Raw genomic sequence first — 27,983 nt, forward strand, 5'->3', positions numbered from 1 at the left:
ATAAAATGGGTAATCGCGTGATCCGCCGAATGCCCTTTCCGAAATCCATATTGGCTAGGTGGTATTGTTTTATTTTCTTCCGCATTTACTTATTTTATCATGCATTATTTTTTTAAAAATCTTCATAATAATTGTCAAGATTGAGATAGGGTGGTAAATATTTATCTGTTCCTTATTTTCATTTTTATATTAAGGTATAACGCGATTGTTCTTTAGATATTTTGGAAAGAATCCATTTTGGAAAGACAAATTGATTAATAAAAAAATCAAAATACGAGATATCACCAGCAGAACATGTTTTAGAACTCGTTTCGACATGTGATCAATTCTAGGAGCCTCTGTTGGTCCCAAAGAATTCACTATCTTCTCCAAATCATTTGTGGAAACCGGTTCAGAAACAAAAATGCTTCCATCATTATCAAAATTTGAAGAAATTTGACTTCCGTCTTCTATGTCAATATCATTATCAAATAGAGATGAAATATTTCGACTAATTTCAGTAAAAAAAATTACAAAAACTATCAGCTATAGATTGATAATTTCCTATTCTTTCCCCATTCGGGTAACTATCTCCTTAAGGATCTCATTATCTTTATGTTTATTAGGCCTCAAAATTAGATTAATAATTTTCCATGTTAAAGATACATCATTCTTCGCAAGTTCAAAGACGTTAAAAAATAATTCTTCTTAGCATCTCGTTTTTTCTTATTGACAACATTTTGATAACTAACATAAATATCTCGATTTTTATTTGACGGTTTCTTCAACATTCTACTATAAAGCTTGTTTCTTAATTTTATCATGTTTTTTAATTACTTTGTTAACCACGGAGGTTCAAAATTATTTTTCTTCCTCGATCTATTCTCATGTGGTTCTTCAATCTTACAACACTTGTGCATTACTTCACGAATCTTATCAAAAAACAAAACATAACCTACTTCAAGGTCAGTCTGACTCAAAACATCGCTCCATTCTAGTTTTCTTAAATGATCTTTTAATTTATTTAAATTTGGTTCATTGAAAACAAATATTTTCTCTTCAATTTTATGCTGGTCATTTGGATATGATGATAAATCGCTGAACGAAACTTACAAATATAAGGAGATGATCCGAACCTGGTACAATTAGCATATTTGATGATTTCATCCGGTCAGAAATATCTTCACTATTTAATATGTTATCAATAAGCGTGACTCTGCGTTCTGTGATTCGCGTGGGGATGTTAATCGACGGGAAAAAACTAAATTATAGCATAGTTGTTAAAAATTCCGCATTCATGTTATTTCCTAGCTCCAATAAATTATGGTTGAAATCATTCCATTAGCATACACGGCTTTTTACACGACCCTAAATTCTGACAAAGATTCTCAAAATGCTGAGACGTTTCCGTGGGGTTAGAAATAGGTGTCCTGTAAATAATAGCAATCAAAATTTCAACATCATACTCTTTTACATTAACAACACAAGACTCAAACCGACCTTCAACCGAGACACCTAAAGTATCTTCTACAGTTACAGAAATATCATCCCGCACGTAAATTCCTAATCCACCTTTCCGCATCTGCGTTATAATAAAAAGAATAACCTCCTAGTGAATACAAACTTAAAGGTAAAATTTCACTCAAGAAAGTATCAGTTAGGGATATTACATCAAAACAAAGATTACTTTCAATGACTGTCGTAAGTAGTATATAAAAAGCAGTTTCAAGCCCCTGACAATTATACGTGGCTATGATAAAATCACTCGACGATTTAATTTGCCTCAGATCACAAGGATCAATATACTTAGATACCGGAATATTCAGGTCTGAACTCACTTTTTCATTCCCACCATCACGTTCACAGAGGCCTCGTTCACATACATTAGCTAAATTAAAGTAATTTCCTGCAAGATCAGATAGTCTACTAGACAGCAGAGACATCTCGAAACAAAAAGTTCACCTTACTGTCACCAAAGCAGTTTAGTCACTCTCTTGTCTGTTAGCCAGAACCCTGGCTTCGTGAAGACGGCTCAGCGATACAACTTCTGATAAGTCCTTAATTCTAACTACTTGATCGCCAGACTTGGCAAGGATACGGCCCTGCACTGACCAAGCATTTCTCATACCCACTACAACCCTAGCAACATTTAGAACTTCCTGTCTACGACGAGTAAGGGTTTAGCTTACAAAACATTTCGATCCCTTCAGCTTGCTCTGATTTTATAATACTTCTCTTGCAACTGTTGAGTTTTTAAATCCGGCTTCAACTGGGGGGGGGGGGGGTTCTGCTACTACTGGGCTTTCCCAAAACATTAACATCCACAATGTCAGACTCGGACACCGATCGTAGACCTAGTTTGTTTGTTATTAAGTCTAACACATTATTTGTGGGATGCCTTGTTGTTTCATTCAGACCAGGTAGGTGGTAAATAACTACACAGGAAGACTTACTAGCTTGTTGCATTTCATCGAAGTCATACTGCAGGTTTGACAATGCTTGTGCTAAGAAATCGACTTTAGATTCCACTCGACTCCAGAGACGAGACTAAATGGACGTAACATCTTAACCCTTGAATCCTCGGATGGGAAGGCGATCTCTTTTTCTAACACGGGACCATTAGATGGATCTGGCCGAGCAGGAGTAGGTATCCTGTTGTCCCCCAAAGCGGTCACTGGGCTCATCGAATCTGAGCCTCTGTCTGAGAGAATCGTACGGGCAAAAATTAAAGGTCGCACGAACAATCGATGCCACTGAAAATAAGAGATGCCACTGAACAGCAAAAAGATCAGTTTTACAGTGACCTGCAGACAGTCATTGATAAGATTCCCCGGTAAGATATCCTCCTAATTGGAGGCGACTTCAATGCCAGAATCGGCAGAAAGCTCAACGACTTGGAACAAGCGATCGGCAAGCACGCACTCGGAGACAGGTGCACAAATGGAAACAGGCTTTTGCGGTTCGCAGTTCAGAACAAAATTGCTGTGGCTAACACCTGGTTTAGGCACAAGCCGCGTCATACGTATACATGGGAATCCCACGATGGAAGAGAAACGGCCCAAATAGATTATCTCCTTGCATCCCGACGATGGAAATCCATGGTGTTGGACTCGAGAGTGCACAGAGGTGCTGACAGGGGATCGAAAAATGGATCTGACCACTTCTTGCTGAATACAAGGCTAAAGTACAGACTTAGCTCCAGGAAGACTACTATGCCGAACCAGAAAATAGAAGCGTCGAAGCTGAAAGTAGATGAGTGCCGAGGAGCGTTTGTCCTTGAACTCGCAAACCGCTTCGCTGTCTTTCAAGATGACACCGAGGAGGCAACCCGACTGATTAGTGCCCCAACCGCCCCGAGATAAAGATTGAGACGAAATGGAGCAAATTCAAAGACCACATCAATGAAGCCGCCTCAAACATACTTAGATGTGTCAAGCGTAAGGATCTCAGAAAAGACACTCAAACTCTCTGCCAAGAAAAAAGAAATGAGTAACAAGAAGTTCCCCACATACAAAGTGCTACGACAAGAATGTCACAAATCGACAAGAGCTGACGAAAAACGCCTACTGGTCTAATATTGCCTGTGATATGGAAAGAGCCGCATCACGGAACGATATACGAAAACTCTATCAGATACTTGGAGAATGCACTGGGAAGAAGAAGCAAACTATCATCCCCTTCGCTTAAGGCGAAGGATGGGAAAATACTCGCAAGCAGCGAGGAACGTATCGAAAGATGGCGAGTTCATTTCTAAGAGCTATTGAGACAATAGTAGTCAAAAGCAACCACTTACAGCACCGCAGAATCCCCCGCACAACCAGACTTATGAAAATGTACGTACGGACCCACCCTCCCGGGATGAAGTAATTAAGGCCATCCAAGTTTTGAAAAGCCATAAAAGCCCAGGAATAGATAAGATTCCTGCCGAGTTACTGAAAGCTCTCCCCGAGGTGGCGGTGGATGAACTTTATAGCGTGATCACCGAAGGCTCGGACAATGAATACATCCCAGATGACTGGAAGACCTCAATAATTGTCCCTATCTTCAAAAAAGAAGACCGAATGGACTGCAAAAACTCCCGAGGTATATCCCTTATCCCAACTGCTGCCAAGCTGTTCGCAGTCATACTTTTACATAGATTTTGAGACACCAGAAACAGCCGAACGCGACCCAACCAAGCAGGATTCAGGCCGTGCATGGGTTGCTGTGACCAGATTTTTCGCCTGCGACAGATCCTTGAACACCGGTTTAAATACCAGCAGGAAACAATCCAAATCTTCATAGACTTCATTACCGCGTTTGATTCGGTCCATCGTGAGGCAATATGGGAAGCAATGAGAGAGGACGGTGTACCTGAGAAGATCATCAATCTGCTTAAGGCATACTATGCTGGAACAAAGGCCCGAGTAAGAGTCTATGGCGATCTTTCGCCATATCCAATGGTCTATGGCGATCTTTCGCCAGGTCCACATCGGTCGTACGACAAGGCTGTGTCCTTTCACCAACTTTGTTCAACTTCGTCATCGATTGAATCCTAAGGGCCCTGGACAAGTATAAAGGCGTTGCAGTAAGCCCGTCCTTCTCCGTCACAGATCTTGACTATGCTGACGATGTGGACATGCTTGCTGAATCTGATGCAGAAGCCCAGGCTATGATAAATGACGTGGCAGTCAAGGCACTTTCGACTGGTCTCCAAATAAGCCAAACAAAAACAAAATCCATGCGAACAGATGGGATGTATGAAAACCCTGTGACCCTAAATGACAATCAGATAGAGGACGTCCAGTCGTTCAAATACCTCAGATCGATGGTAAATCCTGCCGGTGAATCTTCAGAAGAAAACCAGAGCCGCATATCGTCAGCCTGGAGTGTCTTCCTTCAACTACGGAAGTATCTCTGGAAGCGGAGCGAAACATCACAACGCACAAAGCTCCGAGTGTATAAAGCTATGGTTCTCTCTGTCCTCCTCTATGGATATGAAACGTGGTCAGTTAAAGCAGTCGAAGCGTTGAGCTTGAATATATTCAACCACAAATGTCTGCGCTATATCCTGGGCATCCACCTCTCAGATAGAATCTCGAATTAAGAAGTCACGAGAAGGTGTGAGGATTGCCCACTTGTTTCCGACATTGTTAAGTAGAAGAGACTGAGATGGTTTGGACAAACAAGGCGCAGACCAGATGACCATATAAGCAAAAAATGCCTCAAATGTCTACCACTACCGGCATGGAAGAAAAGGGCAGGAGGCCAAAAGAAGAAGTGGCTAGCAACAGTTAAGTCTGATCTGGAGCCAGTTGAAGGATTCCAAAAATACGGCCGTCGCTAAGATCGCTAGTGGCTGAAAATTGTGGAGCCTGCCACCCTCGAGCGAAAAATATCGAAGGAGACATGTCGTCATCTGCTGGGCACCACGATGAGCCTGGGTGCGGTTTGAACGTGCAACAAGTACAAGTAAGTAAGTAAGTAAGTATTGACACCTTTGTCCCACGACCTAAGAGCTACACGCCTAGATGTGCTTGCCTAGGCTAACGCTCGTTCACATAGAAATAGGTCTTGCTGCATCAGCGTTGTCTCTTTGGCCCTGCCTCATCAGCCTCGGAGCTACAAATCTAGACGAACTTACACAACCACAAACTAGTTCCTGCAACAGGCCTAGCTGTGGTAACAACGTGTTTTTGTACCAAGACGCAGTTACACACTACAGACCCAATTTTCCGACATCATAAGGACACCTTATGATTATAAATATTCAACTTTTGTGCTGTCACGTAACGTGGCCTTCTATACTTTAAAGCTTTATTAGGGAATATTATTATCTAAGGTGTACTGTTGCTGTTCTGGTCATCTACTTGAATTTTGCGTCAAAGAAGAGACTTTCAGACAAAACCTACTTCTTTTTCTTTGTCGATTCTACATATTTTACACTTTATGTTACGTGACAGTTCAACTAGCCTCAATGTTCCTTGAACTACAGGTGCCTGACCCAGAATTTAAAAGAATTTATAGTTATTGTGAGATTTCAGCTACAACAGTTTTTGGAGCTAGTCAGCTTGTAAAGTGGTTGTCCAATTCTGGTGCTAATTACTTTCAAGCTTTGACTGTATTAAATTTCCGAAAGGGTTCTTTTAAAAAACAAAACCCTCTTAAGACCCAAGTCAACTTTAAAAATAATTTACAAATATTCCACATTGTAAATTTGCTCTCATAATGGATGTCACTTGAAACCCCAAAAATGGCTCCCGTTGTAGTAGAGGAAAAAATTTACACCTCCTTATAAGTCATATTTTGACTTTTCCTCCATGGCAGATGAAAACAAATTTAAATCTGAGCATTATCTGCAAAACCAATAAATTAACCTTTATTTTGATTCATTTACCTGAAGGCTTCGGGCAGGAGGTCTGTAATGTTTTGAAGGTCCATGTTGGATCGAAAGAATTGCATCAGCAAACTGATGAGCTTTCACATTAAGTTCTCTGATACGCTGCTGAACAGACATTGGTCTGATAACAATCCTGCCTCCTTTTTCGCCAAATTTCTCATATCGGCCAAGCATTAAATCTGTTTGAGTTGTTTGAGACAGACGTCTGAGTAGCACTCGCTCTCTTCCAGTTTCTTCTTCATTTTCTAAAATAAGACAAAAAATATATTACTGTGAAGAAAGCTCAGTTCTCTTGAGTTGACTTGAGATGTAAAGAGTGTGCCTGACAAAAAATTATTTGTGATTGTTTGACAACACAAACAAATTAAGCGTACCTGCATCCTGACACACCTAAGATCGGTCCAAAGGACTACCTCTTCTCTGAACATAGGTCTCCTAAAAATGGATCTTTTCAACATTGTCTACCCACCTTCCCAACACACCTACCGAAGATGCTAATACACCACCTCTCTAGTATTTTTACCAATGCATAAGTATGAATTTATCAATGATTGAGTATGAGTATATTCACCTTTCTTTTTTGATGTAATGATAGTCAATTAGGCATTTAGTAATTCAATTTATAACAAGAGTTTGATTTAATTGCCCCTTCAATAAAATCAGCCAAATCATGTCAAAAGTTAAAGATGCAGCAATAGAGTGCTCAAAAAGCATTAAGAGCCACATATAAGCAACTTAATTTGCAAGTTTTACCGACTCAAAAAGGTGATGTTTGAACAAAAATGCACATTCTGACACAATTTTCTTATTCTTATCTATATGACACCATGCTAAAATGTCTCTTTTTCTATCATGGTTGAATATCATATTGATTTTTCAGGACTTCCTGGAGTAGAAACCATGTTAAATATCTGATAGTGTATTGAAAATTTAATCTGAAGATAATCTAGAACAGATACAGTAATTGCTTTCTAAGTAGAAATCCACTTCAAAGGTTTGTACTAGGTCAAATTTACAACGAAATCAGTAAACAACACAAATGTATTTTGTATAATGGTATAAACAAGTGTTAGTCAAAGGGTTAAACAAGATCAAAGGGTTAACCCTTTGATCAAGATCAAAGGCTTAAGAACAAGTGTTAGCCAGTTGGGTTTGAAAAGGAACCTTTGAAAATACAAATACATTCAGCCTATCAAATGTGAATGTTAATGTGCAAAAAGTTATTATAAGCTTTTCATTGTGCTTTCCATTGTTGGGAAGTATCACAGTATATTCTGGAAAAACAAAGTATCATTATTTCATTGTTCAAGTATAAATTAATCTAAAAGCATTTTTTAATTAATAAAAACAAAATTTGGTAAACTTACACAAGGCTGCAGGAGAGAGACTGAAAAAAATATATACCAGTTTTACAGGTTTTTTTTTTAGGAAAGTAAAGAGCAAAGTTGAAACATAAAATGGACAGGAGTTACTACTTCACAACCTATTTAGTATATATTTTGATAAAACTAGTGCAAACAAACCAACTGATGATAATTCCCTATGTTTGTAGCCTTGTAGGATTATTGGGTACCCGGCTGACTGACCGTATTTCAAGCAAAAGGCTGTTCGAAAAATGTGATTCAATACCGCTCTCTAGGGCTATAATGAAATATAAGTTGAGGTGGCTAGGACACGTTGTGCGGATGAAGGATGACATGAAGGATTGCCGAAGATTGTTATTTTTGGCCAACCGTCTAGGGCTAAACAGAAAGCAGGTCGTCCTCGTCTGGGGTGGGAGGACGTCATAAAGAAAGATTTAAAGGAAATGAGAACTTCGTGGGAGGGTGTAAAAAGTAAGGCTTTGAATAGATTGGGATGGAGGAGGAGCGTGCGTAGCTGGTAGCCTCAGGCGGCTTGGCGCTGCGGTGAATTGTTAGTAGTAGTAGTAATAGTGCTTTACTGAAAACACAACAGCCAAGTATAAAAAAATCAGAATATTGATTTAGGAGTCAAAAGTGAGTGTGTAGTCTGACAACAACAACAAACTAATCTATAACGCTTTTCATAGTCTTACTCCAGCTGTGATATCAATAACTTTCAGTATAGGCTATAATCAAAATTATCTTAGAAACTTTAGCATAAAAATAAATATAATTTTAATAACTGCAAAGTCATTGAACAGCATACAAAAATAATGGTAGATTTATAATGGTAGATTAATGGTGATTTATAAGGTAGGAAAAACAGAAGTGAGCAGAAAAGTTGAGATCTGATACTTCCAAGTTACAACTTACTTGGCTGCTACATTTTGGACAGATTTTGGCCTATTACATTGATAAAAAAAGAGGCTTCCTAAGCTGAACAGCTTGTTGCAAGCAATAACTTTAAGTCTGAACGAAAATCCTTTTTGTAGTTAAAAAGCAAACACCAAGCAAACAGAAAAAAGAAATCAGGTGAAATTATTCTGCTTGTACCATGTTTATATACTATTTTTGCTTGTGTCAGTTGTATACCAAATCTACAAACATAGCGAAATATCATCAGTTGGTGTGTTTACACTATTTTTATCCATATATTTTAGATAGGTTGTCAAGTAATCATTTTTGTCTTTTTAAGCTTAAACTTTGCTCTTTACTTCCCTAAGAAAAAAAATTGTTTGTTTAAAATATCAGTATAAAAGGCCTATTTTTTTTATGTATCTATTTTTTTAGTTTGGTTAATTTTTAGTCTGGTTACTATTATCTGCCCCCCCCCCCATCTTTTTTGTCACTTAAAAAGTTTGCTTAAGACTTTTAATTTCCGTTCGAATTAACCATTAAACATCTCTCTGTGTTTTTTTACTAATATACAAGCCCTGGTAGAAAAAAAGAAGAAAAGAAAACAAGAGACGCATCAGTGCTAACCTTGCAAAAAAGTGATTTTCCTTGTTGTTCAAGGTGAAGAACTATAATTATCCTATGCAGGTTTTCGACCATGCTGATTTCAATGTTGCACTTTTTATTTTGACCTGACGACATTTTCAAGAAATGTCGAAATCACCACGAAATTTGTTTTTGCATTAAACTTTTACTTTTAAAATTAACCAAAATAATTGTTGCCATTCTTGAATCAGTATCAGATGGCAATTTTTTGTCATCAAGCAGTTTTTTTTTCAAAACACCTTTACAACGTTTGGTTACTATGGGCTGTGGTTTGCTCTTTACTAGGCTGGAGCTACTGCTGCAACCATGACCTGTCCCTTTATGAGGTCTGGGATACAATTGGAATGGTTATGATGTGTCATGAGCCACGATTCAAATTTTGAAGCACGTACTATAATGACAAAAGAGTAGTACCCCATCAGATTCCCATTCAACAATGGCTGCTACCACGACAATTGCATCCCAGTCCCTTCTAATGCGACCAGACGTAGTCCTAAAATATATACAGAAATTGCTACAGTTCTAGATAAGGGTATTTTTGCTACCCTGGAAAAAAGCTATGTTAAGAGAAAAAACTTTCTCGAATGAATTCAGACCATAAGTTATAGCCTGGGAAGGCGTATTTACCCACTTATGTCTACTCTTCTTCATTTACTTCTTTTTCTTCTACTCTTGCTTAGAAAATTTTGTAGAAGACAGTTCCTATACTGGTCTTAACTTTAGAGAGAAAACACATTTTGCTTGATTACAATTCGATGATTAGGAAGCATTTTAAGCCACATTAGCATTTTTTTTCCCACTTTTACCATAATTTTTAAAATCTTATAAATTGTAACTTAACACAGTTTTCTGACTACTAACATAAAAGCCTAGAGGCTTAAATTAAACCATTGCAATGGAAAATTAAAGGCATAAAATTGAGAGATGTGAAATCATCTCCCATTTCCATAATTTGGCTTACAACCTGAGTTGATCAAGTGCTAAAAGTTAAGGCAGAACCCCCAGTTTTCAGCTAGCATTATATTTGGCCTACAGAATGATTGTGTTAATAAACTAAATAAAACACTAATCAGTTTTTACCTTTTATAAAAAAAATCTCCCTTTGATTCCTCTTTTTCTTCTGGATTTGACACTATTAATATTAAATTTCAAATGTCTTTCACTTGTTGATATTCTTCCAAAGAGTTTACTACAAAAAAGTTCCAGATACATGGCACACACTGTTGGATGGAATACCTAATTTTTATATGTATATAAAAGTAAAATCCATGACTGTCCCCACCCTGGTAGCAATGGCTTACGTTTATCTCTTTACGATTACAGCCTAATAGTCAATTATAGGTTAGCAATCTAAAGATAACAACCAGATGCCTAGAAAAATGAAAGCCTTGGTTCAAGCTACAGTGAGACTTAGGTCTAGGCCTATTTCATCAATAAGTTCTTTAGTTAATTCCCATGTACTTATAGCTTATAGGAACAGTGCCATTAGTAGGTTATACTCACCATGGCACAATGACACTCGGATTTTCTGTCACAAATCATAAATCTTTTATGAATGTACAGACTATAAGTCAATTTTCCAATGTGTAGTGTTTGTATTTATGGTGGCTGTCTAGTCTCTTTTTGAAAATGTTTAACAAGGGGGCTGCAACTGCTTCAATTGGTAGACTGTTTACAGAACATACTGACCAGCATGATGTTCTAGGAAAGGTTTTAGCTGCTTCATTTTTACTTTTGGTGGAGTGTCTTCATGGTTGATGGATATTCTGGAGTTATAAAATATGCCCCAAATCTGGTTCTATCCAGTCTATTTATGGATTTGGTATTCGAATCTGATCTCCTCTACACCACCAGTTGGCCAAGATTGGCAGTCTCAGGACTGCGAGCCTTTTTTCATATCTGGAACTGGTTATGTTGACTTTTATTGTAATTTCTAATCTTAATAGAATCTCCTCTTTAATATAGTCCCCAAACAGTGACCATATTTAGAATAGTTGGAGATACTATTGATTTAAACACTACCAAAAACATTCTGAAATCAATATGCTTGAATGATTACTGTGTCAGTCCAACAAGGCTGCCACAGGAGTTAGCAGTTACTATGGAGTCAACTTTTGATGAATGGACATGAAATTTGAGCTGGTATCAATAAGTGCCCCAAAATCTCTCTCACAGCTTGTTTTTTCAAGTTTCACTTATAGGATATCAACTTTCGTTGTAAAGGAGTCATTTATATTTTCAGGAAGGCCACCTATTAACATTGCTTTACACTTCCTTGAATTCAAATTTAATCCAATATCTGACTGGTTGTCGACAGGAGTGTTTTGCCTTGTTGGGGATTTTTACATTTTCCAGTGTGAAGTATTAATAAAAGTAGTCAAAGCCCACTTCATTGGACTACCCTGCTTGGAACCAATCAGCTTGAAGACAAAAATCCCTCAATATAAACATCAACAAGAACAAGAACAATAGGGAAATTCTTTCCGCTTGTCAAAGGAACGACTTATTAAATTGGAGTATATTTATACTCCAAGATTCCCTCCTGGACCTGTTATTGTTAATCTCGTTTCTAGAACCCTTGAACATTTTCTATTATTCTTCTATTTCAGCAAACGAGGGCTTTTCAGTCGAGACTATTCAGCCCTTTTCCTTTTGACTCACTCTGTGAGTTGACTTGAACTACTGCAAGCAGTCGCTCCTTATTTAACTGGTATTGGCTTGAATCTGATTAGAAATCTTTCAGTAGCTCTTTTGATTCTTGGAGTTGAAATATCAGAGGATATACTTTGAGTTTGGTGCTCTTGTGTGTAGGTATGGTCAGCTAGACGCACAGCTGATGGTGAAATTTTGTGGTGTTGAAGCACTTTAACAGTTTAGATAGTTGAGTATGCTGTGCGGACGTCAGCATATTACATTCAAATAGGCAATGGTCAATTGTTTCACTTTTTATATTGCAATGTCTGCAAAAAAGATATGAGGGAGTTGAGCCAGTCGAATTTGAAAACTGGTAGGAAAGCACCTGAAAATTTAGCCCATTTGAGCCTGAATGAATTCTACAATATATTTTAGAAACGCACTTGTTGGGGAAGGGAGATAATTTTGGTCTATTCTTATTTAACTGTACCTCTGATAATCTCCAATGATATATGTCTCTAAAACGGATTGGTCTTTCACTTGGCTGGTCAATATTTAGGGACTTTTTTGCAAATTTATCAGCTTGATGAATTACTTGTTATGCCTGACTGGCTTGGGAAATATTGAGGGTATGTCCTTATTACCTTAATTCGCACTTCGGAGCAAATTAAGGTCCATACTGGATCTGTTGTGCTCCGGGTCAAATGATGGCAAAAATTCGTCACTGTGTTAGGGCCCAGTGACACGCCATAGGAGAGGTCTGCTGGAGAGATGCAATTTAAGCCCACTCGGTCACTAGCAGTGGCCACGAGGTTGGTATGGCCTGTAAAGACCATACTCAGTGGTATAGAGCTGACACTGCCGCACAACAGCAACTTCGGATCGAGTATGCGAGATGGTTGGGTATGATAAGCGGCATCAGCCTCCTAGCAAGACACTCATTATGATAAAGTTGGCATCAGTCAGTAGTTGAGTGGGACAGACAGTCCCACTCATATTTCCATGGCTTGTTATTCCATTCCTTGTCAAGTCTGGACTTGAAGGACGCAGCCGTAGGTGCAGTCGCCGTTTCAGCTTGAAGGCTATTCCAATCATTGACAACACGCTCAGAAAAGAAGTGTTGCCGCGTTCGTGTTTTAACAAAACGTTTTGACAGCTTATGTGAGTGTCCTCTTGTCTGGTGCTGACTTGAATGTTTGGTAAAGAGGGGTTATTTGGTTGTGCGTTATACTTGTAGGTCAGCATCATATCACCACGGCGACGTCTGAAGACGAGTGTTGGCAGCTGCATGCGTTCCAGTCTCTTGTTGTACGGGAGATCTCGTAGGCCGGCTATACACTTCATGGCACGTCTCTGAATTCCTTCAATTAGACTAGTATCATTCTTATAAGAAGGGGAGGTGAGACACGTACCAAAATCCAAAAAGGGTCTAACTATAGCCTTATAGAGCCTTAGAAAGACTTTACGGGAGCGGCTGGTTATAGTGCATTTGAGGAGACCAAGGCTTGAATTTGCTTTTGAAACTGCTTGTTGTCAGTGGCCGTGGAACTTCAGTTGTTCATCTATCAGCACTCCTAGATCTCTTTCTTTGGGACTTGTCTTTAGTACTAAGCTAGCCAGTGAATTGGGATTGGACATGCTATACTGGTGACGGAGGTTGTTGCTTCCAAAGTGAAGGACATTGCACTTCGATGTGTTGAATTCAAGTAGCCAGTCTTGTGCCCACATTTGGATTTTATGAAGGTCACGCTGCAGACTTTGTTGGTTTGCAGGCCCAAACAGCTTGGAGTCATCAGCATAGAGAGTGATGTTATTTTCTGTTCCATTCATCAAATCGTTGATGTACATAAGGAATAGGGTAGGGCCCAAGACAGTACCTTGGGGGACTCCGCTTACAACATTACATGGTTCGGAGAAGACCTTATCGCCATTATTTGTGAAAAGTCAAACCTGCTGACTCTGACCAGTCAGAAAGTCCATGACCCAATCGACCACGTCCGAGTGGGTACCTGCTGCTGAAAGTTTCAATCTGAGACGGTTGTGTGGTACCTTGTCAAAAGCCTTGGCTAGGTCCAGTAAAATCAGGTCCACAGGGGTTCCTTTCTCCAGGTAATCTGTTATGGCGCTGTATATCTCAAGGAGATTGGTCTCAACCGATTTTCCTGGCAGAAATCTGGGTTGGTCAGGGGAAAGTATATTATTATTACAGAGATGTGTCAAAATATCAGCATTCACAATCCGCTCAAGGGTTTTTGCCACCGCTGAGGTCAGACTGATGGGTCTGTAGTTTTTGGCTTTGGTGCGGTCACCTTTCTTGAATATTGGGGTGACATGGGTCAGCTTCCAGTCTTTGGGTACCTTTTTTGAGTCAAGCTACAGTTGGAATATACTGCATAGTGGTTGTTCAATTTCTTTCGCAAGCTCCTTCAATAGTCTTGGGTGCAAGTTATCAGGACCGGCAGACTTATTGATATCTAGCGCTTCAAGTCGCTTTTGGACGACAGGGGGGGGGGGAGTAGAATAAGTGGCATCGGGTTAGGGATGTCGTATGATGGGCTATGAGGAAGAGGACCATCTGGTTCATTGGTGAAAATCGACGCAAACTGCCTGTTGAGGAGTTCTGTGATGTCCTTCAAGTTGGTCACTTCCTTGCTATCATCTGTACTGAGTGCTTTTACTGACCGTCTGCTATGGTCCTTACTTGATACATACTTCCAGAACTTCTTCGGGTTATTTGTACTATCATCAGCTAGCTTGGACTCGTACCGTGCGTAAAGTTGTTTAGTTAGGCTTCTTAGTTTGTTTCGAGCTTTCGCAAACTTTTGGTAGTGTTCTTCCTTCCCTCCTTTATTGTACTTTCTCCAGTACCGTCCCCTCCTGTTTCTTTCCTTGCGTATCTCGGGGGTAATGCCTCTTTAAACAAGAGTATCAATAATACTAAGACAATACAGTGTTTCTATATCCATCTTATATTAAGAAGCTGAGTAAAGCAGCTCTAGGCTTGACAAAGAGTCAGAATATACTAAGATATTTTGCAAATTAGGAATCAAAGGTTGATTATTCATAAGATGATCCAATGGCATGATTATAGCATTTAACTCTGCAGACATTACAGACACATTATCAAACAGTCTCTTGGCCATTCCAATATTGAGAGATGGGAGAAAAAGCTCCACAGTTCACCTTCTCATTCATTTTGGACCCATCACCAAAAATTGGGAAGTGGTCTTTACATGTAATTGTATTCAATTCAGCACATATTTTCTGGGTGAAAACAATGGAAGTAAGTTCTTTAGTCCACTTTGAGAAATTAGTTTATTATGGGGATCAAGTAACTCCATCGAGGGGTTTGGGGGAGAGTGGATGCAATAGACCTTGCTGGAACTGGAAATTTCTTTTGGGTGCTGGCAAACTCGTTTGCAATACCTCTGTACATGCCTGGATTTCTTAACCAATTATGCAGGGTATGTGAGCTATTGGCTGTGATTTTTGACAAATAATTCATTAGAAGAAATCTTTGTTTTTATTCATTGTTGATAAGCCATCTCAGTAATCAGAAACTTAGTAATTGTTGGTTTCCTAAGACCAAATATGAGGCAGATGGTATCAATTTGTGTTGTTTCAATTTTTACAACTGAGTCTTTGCACAAGCACCATAAACAATGAGTCCATAATCAATTTTGTCTTTGTCTTCTTATTAATAATTTCAAACCTATTCTTGCACCCTAAACTTGCAAAACCTCTAAAAATGCATTCATTTTGCCAACCCTTTCACAGGAGCGGATCTAGAGCAAAATCTTGGGAGGGGGGGGCAATGTGACAAGGGCGTCAATGAGTAACTTTTTTGGGGGGGGGGCAATGTGAAAAAGGTGCCAATATTTGACCAAATTGAAAAATTTATTCTAAAAAAAGGGTGATAAAAAGAAAAAAAAAACAGGGAAAGAGGATGCCAGAAAAAACCTTGGGGGGGGGGGGAGCTGGATCCGCCAGTGCCCTTTCATATGAGATTCTCAAATCACCAGCATCATATAAGTATAGAAGTTTTACTTCCCTAATTTATTCTGTGTTCTCTCATTGCCTTTGCTGTGTTCCTTAGGACACAGTCCATCAAAATGATCAGTAAAATTGGAGATAGGATGCAATCCTGCTTAACTTGTGATTTATTACAGAACCAGCTACTATCCTCATTTCCAACCCTAACCACAACAATGTTATTCTTGTACATAGCACTAGTCACTTTAATGTATTTATCTTGTGCACAAAAGAAGGATAGAACCTTCACTAAAGCTCTTCTATTGGCTGAGTCAAAAGCTTCCTCATAATCTGTAAAACTAAAGGCTAAAGGGGTTTGATGACTCAGGAACTTCTCAATTATTAATCTGAGAGTGAAAATCTGGTCAAAGCATCCTATCCTCTTCCTAAAACCACATTGTTCATCTCTTAAAACTTTATATATGGCATCTCTAAGTTTAAAAATTATCATCATATTAAGTAATTTGATCTTACAGAAACCAAACTAATGCCTGTATAATTGCCATATGGTTTTTTAACATCACTAGGTTCTTCTGCTTTAAAAAAACACATTAACCACACCATCAGCATGGGCCTTATTATTTTTTAATCCTTTTAGTACTAGTCACTAATTTTTCCTCACAAAATAAATGCTCATGCACATTCAAAGCATTGCAAACTTTTTCATTCGTTTCTATATCTTTTCCTGTAACTCTATCAGCGTTTAGCACATTCTTGAAATTTTTTGCCCATCTCTCTTTAACCCTTTCCTTATCACTAATTGTAGTCCTATCCTATCTTTAATTGGGACAGGTCTAGATTGACTATTCCCTCTCAGTTCATTAACATGTTAGTAAATATTTTTTACTTTTATGCCATCTTCTTGCCACTTCTAGATCTTTAACAATTTTATCCATGGCCTCTGCTTCAAATGTCCTTAATTCATATTTTAATGCTTTTCCTACTTCCTTTACATTCCTCTTATTTTCATATGATCTATCACTCAAATAATTCTTGTACAAGCCCCTCATCCACTTAATCAGCAGCTTCATAAACTATTTTCTTAAAATCATTCTATCCATCTTCTAGATTGTTCAAAGTTTAAACTCTCTGGTTTATTATTCAACAGTTCCTGGAAAGTTTCTTTCAGATTATCATCCTGTGGTCTACCAGCATATATACAACAGCACTCCTATATACCCTAGTATCTTGTATTAATCCTGCCCACGGGCGCTGACAGGGAGGGGGACGGTCCCCCCTGGAAATTTGGGACTATAAAGTAATTATAAGGAAACTAAAGGAAAAAGAGTGGAATAGGGGAAAACCATGGAAAAAAAATGTGTTGCCCCATTGCTGGCACCCTGCCATTAAATTTTAACCCTTGATAAGAAATTTATCCGTTCTAATTTGGGACTGAATAACTCATTCCGAGTTTTCGACGAAGATTATTTTTATATAATTTCGTTGGATTACACACACACAAAAAAAAAAAAATCAAATTCTTCATAGTAATGAATGGTAAGTAAATAACAATCCTTGTCAATAAAAAAAACGTGTAAGAGCCTAACTATTGAGAACATTCAATCAAAGAATCAGCTTTTTATGGTGATCCTAAATATGTTTTTGTTTATTAATAATTAGTGCAGTTATTAGTACACAAGACAGTTAGTATAATTATAGAAAACACAATGAAATTGACTTAATAAGGGACAGTTTCGGTAAAAATATGCCATCAACTTTTGCTTGCATTGCAAGAGTACTCATGCGCTGATATATGAAGCCACTATAATCAGAAATATTTTCCCTGAACGGAATGCTGGGAATTTTTCCCCTGAATGGATACGTTTTGTTGTTTTTTATTATCTTTTTTTCCAGGAGTGTTTGTATTTATCTAGATATCACTTCGAAAAAGGTTCAATTTTTTACAGTTATGAAGTATGAAATTGTAGAATATATTGGTTTTTGGTATTCAAAATTAGATTAAAAATATTGAATTAAAAATTTTTATTTCATTTTCTTAATTTTAGTTTTAATGTTTTACTTTGAACAAACTACTTTGATAATACATTTCTTTTTATAAACAATTGAGTCTAAAGGCATTAAATATTTTAGTGTTTGATAGCCAAGTTCAAAACTGTCAATATTGCAAAAAAAAAAAAAAAAATCTGTCCAATGTTTTGGTATTGCTCAACAAAGCTGAATGCTGGGAGTTTATATCTTAATTTTTGTAAGTAGGCTATTGTTTTGTGTATTTTTTGTAATTACTTACTTTTTTTCATTTTTATATATTTTTACTTTAATTGATATATTTTTTCTATTGTCTTTAGAGACATGTGTGTATTTAAGCTTCATTAAATAAAAAACAAACAAGTTTTTTCAAATGAAAGTAAGGAGCGAAAGTTAAACTTAAAACAAACAGAAATTATTACGTATATGAGGGGGACTGCCCCCTCTCAACACCTTGCTCTTCTTGCTACGGTTTGTCAGCAGTTTATAAAAAAAAGTTACTTATTGTTCTAATTAAATGACCCTTGTGTTTCAGGAGTTGTTTTCAAAGAATTGCGACAAAATTTAAACTTTAGCATAAAGAGCGAGGTGTTAAGGAGGGGGCAACCCTCCTCGTATATGTAATAATTTTTGTTCATTTTAAGTTTTAATGTTGCTCCTTACTTTCAGTTGAAAAAACCTGATTTTTTAATTTAATTTTCCGGTCGTTTTTTAAATAATGCCAGGATACCTGCCTCCACCTCCATGAAAAAATCCCCTCCCCACAGAAATATCCTCTGGGCAATTCAACCTTGGCGAATATTTACCCCAGACAATTAGCCTTAACCCCTCCACGCCTAAAATTGAATTGGTAAAGAGAAAACATGACATATGAAGAAATTTTGCATAGGAATTCTGGCATTTTCACTCAGTATAAAACTTTCCCTGAAAAGTTCACCCCCTGGAAACTTCCCTCTCCATGAAAAATTAACCCCATGCAAACTCCTCCCAGCAGAAAATTTGTCCTCCCCTTTCCACCCAAAAAACGTATGCATACTTCCCAATAGCAAATAAAACAAATGGGTGAAAATAATAAAACAATGGAAAAAATGTATATGCATACTTCCCAATAGCATATAAAACAATGGGTAAATTTTATGACTAAAAACCTTTCCCCTGGGGCTGTGGGGGGTAATTTTATCTCTAAAGAGATAGTTATTTGGCCTTTCAACTAGGCTGAAAAAATAACTATCTCAAAATTTTGATCAGATAATTTTGGGGAAAAAGTGGCATGGGAGGGGACCTAGTGGCCCTCCAGTTTTTTGGTCACTTAAAAGGGAACTAGTACTTTTCATTTCAGTTAGAATGAGCCCTCTCTCGACGTGTTCGGTCCACTAGGGTTGATACCATCAACACTGGAAGAAAAAAAAAACCAACTAAACACCTATCTGTGATCTTCTGGCAAAAATTACAATATTCAACATTTTTGCAGATGTGCAGCTTGAAACCTCTAAAGTAGGGTTCTTTGATACGCTGAATCCAATGGTGTGATTTTCATTAAAATTTCATGACTTGGAGGGGCTATTTCCCCTGTTTTCAAAAATCAGACACATATTCTTAGGCTCATAGTTTTTGATGGGTAACACTAAACTTAATGAAACTTATATATTTGGAATCAGCATTATAAGCCAATTCTTTTCATATATCTATTGGCATCAAAATTCTGTTTTTTTTAAGTTTTGATTACTATTGAGCCAGGTTGCTCCTTATAGTTTGTTGCCACAAACTGTTTAATTACTCATCAAAATCCAAACAGAGATCATTGAAATATTGATTGTTTTTCTGCATTACCAAAAGTATTGTATTCATAGAACTTTACAGTTTCATGAAATGTAATTAAAGAAATAGAAAACTTATCAATAAATACATTACATACATTTGTTTAAATACATTAAAATACTTCATATAAATAGAAAATAACAACATTTAAAATTGCTGAAAAATAAGTTCCTAGCAGTATTTCCCCCTAAGAAGTTTTCTGGAAGGGCTGATGATGACCTGCCTCGCCTTTTCCACCTCTGTGCTGGTAGATATGGAAATGTAACATTTTAGCTGTATACCGAAACATTTTAATTAATTCCTACTCCCCCCTACCTCTTTCAACATTCATCTGAAGCGTCATGAAGGGTAAGCAGTTTGTCCGTTAAAATGTGCTGTTTTAGGATCCACCCTACCACCATCTGAACAATGACTCACCCCCCCCCCCCCCTCATTATAGCTGATATGCAATTACAGATCACCAAATGTAGCCTAATTTCATTACAAATAAAGCAAATCAACTTGGTTGAGTGCAGTACTGCCACTGTGTGGCATTACTTCTTTTGCAACTTGGAAGCATAAATTATAGTTATTAACACTATTAAATCAATTAGCTTCTCAGAATTTTAAATTGATTGCAAATTTGTCCTCTTTGGGGTAAAGTTGTAGTTTGGTGCCCTTAAATAACAAGAAAACAAGACTTTTTGCTGGTGCAATCTGTATGGTCACTTAAAAAAGAGCTTTAAATTTACATTTGAATGAGCTCCCTCCCAATTATCTTGGATCTTTTGTTTGATAACATCACCCCTGGGAAAAAACAAAACAAATAAACATGCATCAACAATGTTTCTTCTGAAAAAAGAATGCAAAATTCCACATTTTGAAGATTGGAGCTTGAAACCTCTACGGTAGGGTTCTCTGATATGATGTATCTAATTAGGAGATTTTCAATAAGATCGCTTGAATTTTTGGGGGTGTTTCTCCCTTTTTTTAAAATTAGGCAAATTTTCTCAGATTTCTGGTTTTGGGTGGGTAACAATGAACTTAAGAATGTTATGTATTTAGAATCAGCATTAGAAGCCAATATTACCAGCATAACAATTGCTATGCAAATTCCATTTTTAGTTTTGGTTGAATATTGGTCCAAGTCACTTTTTACTTCCAGTTTTTTAATCACAAACTATTTGATAAGATTTTCTTAGACAATCTTTTTTTTAAACTGTTCATTTTATTTAGTTGAATAGGACAATAAAAAGAAAGAGGGATAATTTGACAGCTGGATAGTAAGTTAAAATTTTGTTTTTCTTTTGCTATTCTTTTTTAATGTCTGAATATATAAGGGATTTAAGTTTGAGGGGGAGAATTGTCCTGTTATGAAAGAGGTACATTTTAAATAGCTGTTATAGAATCAAAACATGGTATCTATGCAGGCTGGATGATTTTTGAGCATCTCTTCTCCTTCTGTAAACTATTTTAAGGTGTAGAAAATTGCATAAACCCAAGTCTACATCTGTTATACTCTATGGAAGCAATAAATCTTTCAGTATTCATTTGTTATATAATAAACACTTGAGAATTGAAGTCTGGTTAATGCTAATGAAATCAAACACAATATGATGAAAATATAATAGTTAATAAACAAATTTGGGCTATATATTTGCAAATTAGGGGGGGGGGGGGGGTAAAACATAGCATACATTAAATATGCAACCTAACCAAAATACCAACTAAATACTTAGATTAAATATAGCTATAATTTATTTTCCAACCCAGCTAAAGCTAATTCTCTGGTATAAAGAAGTTGCTTGACCAGTTTCAGGTGTCATGTTTGCATCATTTGTGATCAAAATTCTTGAGTGTTTATTATATAACTGATAAGTATCAATCTTTCTGTAATTTTAGTCTGAGTTTGTTTTAAAATTAAATGCATAATTATAAAAAATATTAAAAAATTAAATAAATTGATCCCTTTGACAGGAATCCTTATTGTTTGAAATTCACTGTATTTTGTTTCATTTTGCATACAATTTAATCCCTCTTTTTATTTGACAGTTTTTTTCCTAAAAGTATTTAAAAATAAACTTATTCCGCCAAAAAAATTCCTGAAATATATTCCCTGTCACCAAACTACTACTGATATTTTGGCATTTACCCCCCCCCCCTGGAAAATTTTCTGCCAGCACCCTTGATCCTACCAGTCTTTGTTTTTAAAAAAAAATTATCAATAAGGGTAGCTGTCTTACCATCATGTAAGTATCATGCTAACTGATTGGCCATACTAGATTGCTATACCTACAAAATTACAGCAGTCAGTAACTATTGTTGTTTCTTATTCCTATACCAAATTTACCTAGGCTAGGATACAATCTATCCTTATTTCTATCAACCAGAGCATTAAAATCTTCTAATAAAAACAAATTTTCTAGTGAAGTTTAAAGACTTGACAATTGACTTATTAAATACAAGAAAAAGTGGTAAACTTTCAGGAGTTCATATTATTGACTTAAGAATAAAGTAAACATACTAAATGATGCCTTTTTAATGCTCTTTCTAAATATAACAATCATTTTTGTCAGAAATTAATTTTACACCACCCCTATATATACCAATTCAGGGTATATATTTGCAAATTAGGGGGGTGGGGGTAAAGTTTATTTCTGATACAAATGAGAGGTAAGTTTAAACTTTAACTCCATCCGCCCCCTAATGCGCAAATATATACCCTAAATTGGTATATAGAGCGGTGGGGGTAAAATTCAGTTCCAACAAAAATGATTATTATATTTGTAAGGAGCATAAAAAAGGGATTGAGTAGAATGTTTACTTTATTTGTAAGTCAATAAAATGAACTGCCAAAAATTTACAAAAGAAGCTTAAAATCCTGCAGAAATACTATGAATAAGAGACTGAAAACCCAAAAGCAAGGTAAAACATCTTTTATAAAAATCAATATAGCCTAGGCATAGCCTACCTGTTGGTAAATTCCCATGTGGCACAATAATTTAGCTTGGATGAAAGTGAATACATCATTTAATGCCTTTTTTTATGGTCTTTCATAATTCAATAATTGTGTCTGTTGCAAATTGCATCTTGAGCCCTTAAAGGGGCCCCAAAGGTAATTTATATGAATTATGAAAGAGCATAAAAAAAGCATCAACTGATGTTTTCACTTTCATCCGAGCTAAATTACATGGTCCACTGTACAGTTACCATTAAATTTACCCACTCCCACCCCCTTAATGTGCAAATATATACCCTGAATTGGAATATACCCTAAAATGTTGACAGCAAAGTTTCAAATTGCAAAATTCAGCACTATTTTGTTGACGGCATTTGAAAAACTTGAAATGTTAGGAAAATGGTTTATATTTGTGTTGTTTAATAAATGAGGTTTGAACTGGTGTAGAGAATTATTTTTGGAATATGTTATTCTAAAGCAACTTATTTATAAACTAGTGATATTTTTTTAACAACTTTTCAATTACATACTAATGTTGATAACTTCTTTGTGTGGTTACAAAAATGAAATACCTTTGGGACCTCTTTTAGGGTTCAAGATGCAATTTGCTGCAAAAATTTACAATTGTGCCCTATGATAAAGAGACATGCTAAGAAAACAATTCTTACTTTTAAATCTGTATAATGATCCTAGTTATCATATTATCCAAGGGGAGAACCTTTACCCTCAAATCTTTCCTCTTTTTTCCTTCTTTTTCCAACTTAAAAGAAAAAAATTAAATTTGTTTACATGCTTTTGACATAATGTGTAAATATTTAAATCATTGCTATAAATTGTTTTTTATAGATGGTGTTGATCCTAATCATTGTTAATTCTGTTTTTTTTTAAAATGATAGATAAAGCAGTGGCAAGAATACAAAATATTGCCATAAATATACATATACATACAGTTTTTTAAGAAATTTATGAATTTCTTAAAACCTATATATAAAAGAGTATATACCCCCATCCCCCTAATGTGCAAATATATAACCAAAATTACATTCTGAACCTAAATATAACCAAATAAACTGTACCCCAACCCCTAAATATATCCCAATCAGGGTATATATTTGCACATCAGGGGGTGGGGACTAAATTCATTTGTGATGTAAATGAAGGTTATATTTAGAATCAGAATGCAATTTTGGCTATATATTTGCATATTAGGGGAGGGGGGTATAATAATTTTTTTATGATAAAAAATGGTGTGGCAAAACTACAAAATAAACCACCATTTACATGTTTGATAAAAACAGAATTGAGATGAAATGAAATGGATGCAAAAATTACCTTTTTTGATTCTAGGATGATCTAGCAGTTTCACAATCAGAGGGAATTATACGGGTGATTAATTTTTAATGATCAGATGATTTAGATGATTAAATTACAACGTCATAAATCAGACCACTTGTAGTGATAAATTTGATTTAATTTAGTTATTGGCTGGTGCCAGGTAAACTTTGATCTGGCTGATGAATATCAGGCTTATATAACTCAGCAGCCTGTAGCAATAAATGATGAAGTCTGGCCCCTTTATTGAGAAAAAGTTTTCCAATGAAAGTTGGCAAGATATCTAGCCATGTGGTTGCCTGATCTCCTGTGCTTGGGGATTGCTTCATGCATTGAACACCATAGATGTTCAATATTTTGTGGGTGGGCCCTAGTCACAGGGTCCACAAAATTTAAAGAATGATTCACAATTAGGTGCTGAAAACCTTGTGTAGCCTACCTAATCTATTGTAAGAGCTCAACAACCAGATATTATAGTGGTTCCTGGATGAATCCACCTTTTTATCATTTCAATTAGTCTGTCTGCTGTTTGGTTGGGAACAGGAACAATAAAAACAATTGCAGCATCCCTCTCAATTCCTCCAAACACCCACTGTCCTTCAATGTAATGTCCTGTATTATATTTTCTTTTCCCTACCTTTGCTTTGTCAATTTCAACTATTTTTCCAGGACCACCCAATTTACCACTATGTTTTTCAATGAAATCAATGCATATTTCACAACAAAAACTTTGCCAATCAATGGCAGTTTTTGATGAAATGCCAATTTCATTTATCATGAATTGCTGAATATGAAATCCTCTATTCAAATTGCAAAAATCAGCATAATCTTGGTTATTTGATGATAAGATAAGTTTGCATTTTTGCACTAAGTCCCTGAATTAAGACTTTGACTAAATTTGCACTGTTTCTTAAGAAGCTTATGTCCATGTTGCTCTGTTCTTATTTATTGACAGTGGAATGCATGTCTTGTTTCACCAAAGTGGGATTCAATTTGACAGTAAGGGCAAAGCATTGCAGTTGGCAAAATGTTATGATTTATCAAAAATTGCTATACATCACCTTCAGTTTGATGGGATAGTCTATAACATATTTTTATTATCACAAAAGACACAGAAATTTTTTGTTTACCACACAATTCAAAATTTTTCAAACACAATTTATATAATTTCAATATGTCACTGCTTTTTCTTTAAACACATGCTATGGCATTAACCAAAGTGTAATCACCTACAGAACAAGTACTGACAAAACCTCTCCTCTCCACACAAAAAAGTGACCCTTTGTATACCTATGCAAACCTGGCAACCAAAGTATAATCACCTATGGAACAAGTACATCACTTGTCACCTGAATCACACTCTAGAATAATTATTGGCTGGAGCAAAGTACTTTGGCTTGGAGCAAGTAAGTAGTACAACATTTTGCATCTAGAGGCACTGAGGTATGCAGGGTCACTTTTGGAGAGTTTTGTCAGTACTTGTTCCATAGGTGATTATACTTTGGACATTACATTAACTAACAACAACCAGAATAAATGCCATCTATAAAAAGCAATTTATGGTAACAATTTGAAAAGATTTACACATTATGTTGAAAGCATGGAAAAAATAAAAATTCCTTTCAATTAAGTTGGAAAAAGAAGAGAAAAAGAGGAAATATTTGAGGATAAAGGTTCTCCCATTGGATAATAGGCTATGTTAACTAGGATCATCATACATATTTTAAAGTAAGAATTGTTTTCTTAACATGTCTCTTTATCATAGGCCACAATTGTAAAGTTTTACCCAATTTGCAACAGAAGCAATTAGGTAAAGTTCTACCAAATCATATTATTGACTTATGCATAAAGTGAATATACCACTCAATGTTTTTTTTATGCTGATTACAAATATAGTAATCATTTCTATCAGAAATGAATTTCAGCCCCCCCCTATATATGCCAATTCAGGATATATATTTCTACAACCTAACCAATGTAATCCTGAGTCTGGTAATTATAGAGGGAGTAGGGCTTGAAATTCATTTCTGATAGAAATGATTATTATATTCATAATCAGCATAAAAAAGGCATCAAAGGGTGCATTCGCTATATTCCTAACTCAATATTATGATTTGGTAGAACTTTACCAGCAATTATTGAATTATGAAAGAGCATAATAAAAGACATAAAATGATGTTTTCACTTTCATCCTAGCTAAATTATTGTGCTAGGCCTACCTGTGAATTTACCAGCCTGTCAATTAGTACAAGCTATGTAGTCTTCTAAGTCTTGTAATTAAAGAAAGAGTAGTAGCTTGGTAACACCTCCCTAGCATAGGCTAGGCCTAGGATATTTTTGACCCTGGATTTAGGCTAGCCTACTCCTGGAAGTTTCAGTCACCTAGGCCCTAAGTCAACTTTCCAAGGCAGATAGAGGGCCCTAATGCAGCATTTTGCCAATGATCCTTTAGTTTCAAGTATTAGCATATCTATCCTATAAAAGAGAGCAGGTCACTTCCCAAAAACAATTATTCACCAACATATAGGCTAAACTTACCTCCTATAGTAGGTAGTCTTCTTAAGGATCGTGCTCCTATCAACGCATTTCGAGCAACAGAGTAACCAACATATGCAAATCCAGCAAATATTGCAGAGCAAACTGCTATTTTACCTGTTTGCTTGTCATTTGAGAAACCAACAGAGTTCATATTTATTAAATATTATCTATACGCATAAGACCCCTAAGCAGCGTTGCTCACGCTTTGAGATAAATTGTACAAGTTTTCCGACCAAAGCTGTAACACAAGAGATTAATTTTTACTATCTGAAAGTAGGTTAAAAATTCGCCGCTCGCGTCGCTTTGCGACGCCAGCAGGTGGTTATGTTTAATTGATTTTGCTGAAAACTGAGAAAAAGTTTTAGGGCAAGAGCAGGAAAAACAAACCCAAGGCAGTAGCAACGTCATAGCCTGAAATATGAAGAATGATTATATAGACATTCTCAGCTTAACAATATAGCAGTACCAAACCGCTAACAGCATTTTAGAAGAAGGTTTCATTAAAATTTCTGAAAGCATTCTCGAAGCTGATTGTTGGGATTAATCCTTTCTGTCGAAATTTTGAGCATTAAGGCGAATAATGGATAAAGTAAGAAAGCCAATAACGTAGTGTCAACAGCTTATAATCCCCCTATAGGATGAGTAACGAGCGGCAGAAGCTACAAGAAAAAACATATCAGCTATCACGCCATGAAAGTGGCTATCACCACAGATTCCCATAGGTCCACGGACTAGGCTATCCACCGGCCAGTTACGGGTTGGCCACATAATTTACTAGTCATTCTACATAAGTTCTTGGTCGATTCTGCTAATCAGAACTAAGTTAATTTAACAGAGGTATTTCGACTATATTGCAGAAAAAATCAGGTTAAATCGTAAAAAGGTAACAAAATTGTAACATTAAAAAAAGTAACATTTATGCTAGTTGATTATTTTTTGTGCTGTTTCTTCTTGTAGCCCAACTGTTTCATAACCCCTTCCACAGTTCTTCCACATTGGATGCAGAACCATTTTCAAGGATAGTTTCCAGTTCTCTGAGACGATCCGCTTTGCACTGAGAAGCCCGTTCAAGGCAGTGAAACCGAAATAATTTTTAATGCTGGTTTTGTTCAGATTGACAGCTGAGAAAGTTTGCTCAGCAGCAGTTAGAAGTCTGTAGGAGAATAAGTAGGCTTAAAGTGAAACGCCCAAGCAGAAGAAAACGCTTTGACCCATTAACATCTTTTGCCTGTAAACCCGAGTCCAAAACATGGCTGGATCTGAGTAAATCGAAGAACCAAGCTCAGAGCAAAAGAGTGATCTCTTCCACTCTTGGACGATATCTTCCAGGTCATTGTAACTAAGTAAATTCAGAAACTGAGCCACATGTGGTGCCAGGTTTGGCAGATTTTACTGTAATCCCATAGCATAGCGTTGATGAAGCCTATTAAATTTTCTTACCGAT

General features: G+C 36.5%; 1 protein-coding gene across 1 annotated transcript in view; it reads right to left on the reverse strand.

Moving 5' to 3' along the window:
* LOC148955003 (uncharacterized) overlaps window positions 1-26,708 on the reverse strand; it is a 77,530-nt gene extending 50,822 nt beyond the window's left edge. Inside the window, exons 1-2 of the mRNA XM_089099634.1 lie at window positions 26,540-26,708; window positions 6,356-6,603 (exon numbers count right to left, since the gene is read on the reverse strand). Coding sequence (XP_088955760.1) covers window positions 6,356-6,603; window positions 26,540-26,690 — 399 coding nt within the window. The 5' untranslated portion in view covers window positions 26,691-26,708. The remainder of the gene's footprint in view (window positions 1-6,355; window positions 6,604-26,539) is intronic.
* Between the last annotated feature and the right edge of the window lie 1,275 nt (window positions 26,709-27,983).

The sequence above is a fragment of the Artemia sp. Qi Xiang Cuo genome, chromosome 2 (assembly GCF_049724085.1).
Source record: "Artemia sp. Qi Xiang Cuo chromosome 2, ASM4972408v1, whole genome shotgun sequence".
Classification (NCBI taxonomy): Eukaryota; Metazoa; Arthropoda; class Branchiopoda; order Anostraca; family Artemiidae; genus Artemia; species Artemia sp. Qi Xiang Cuo.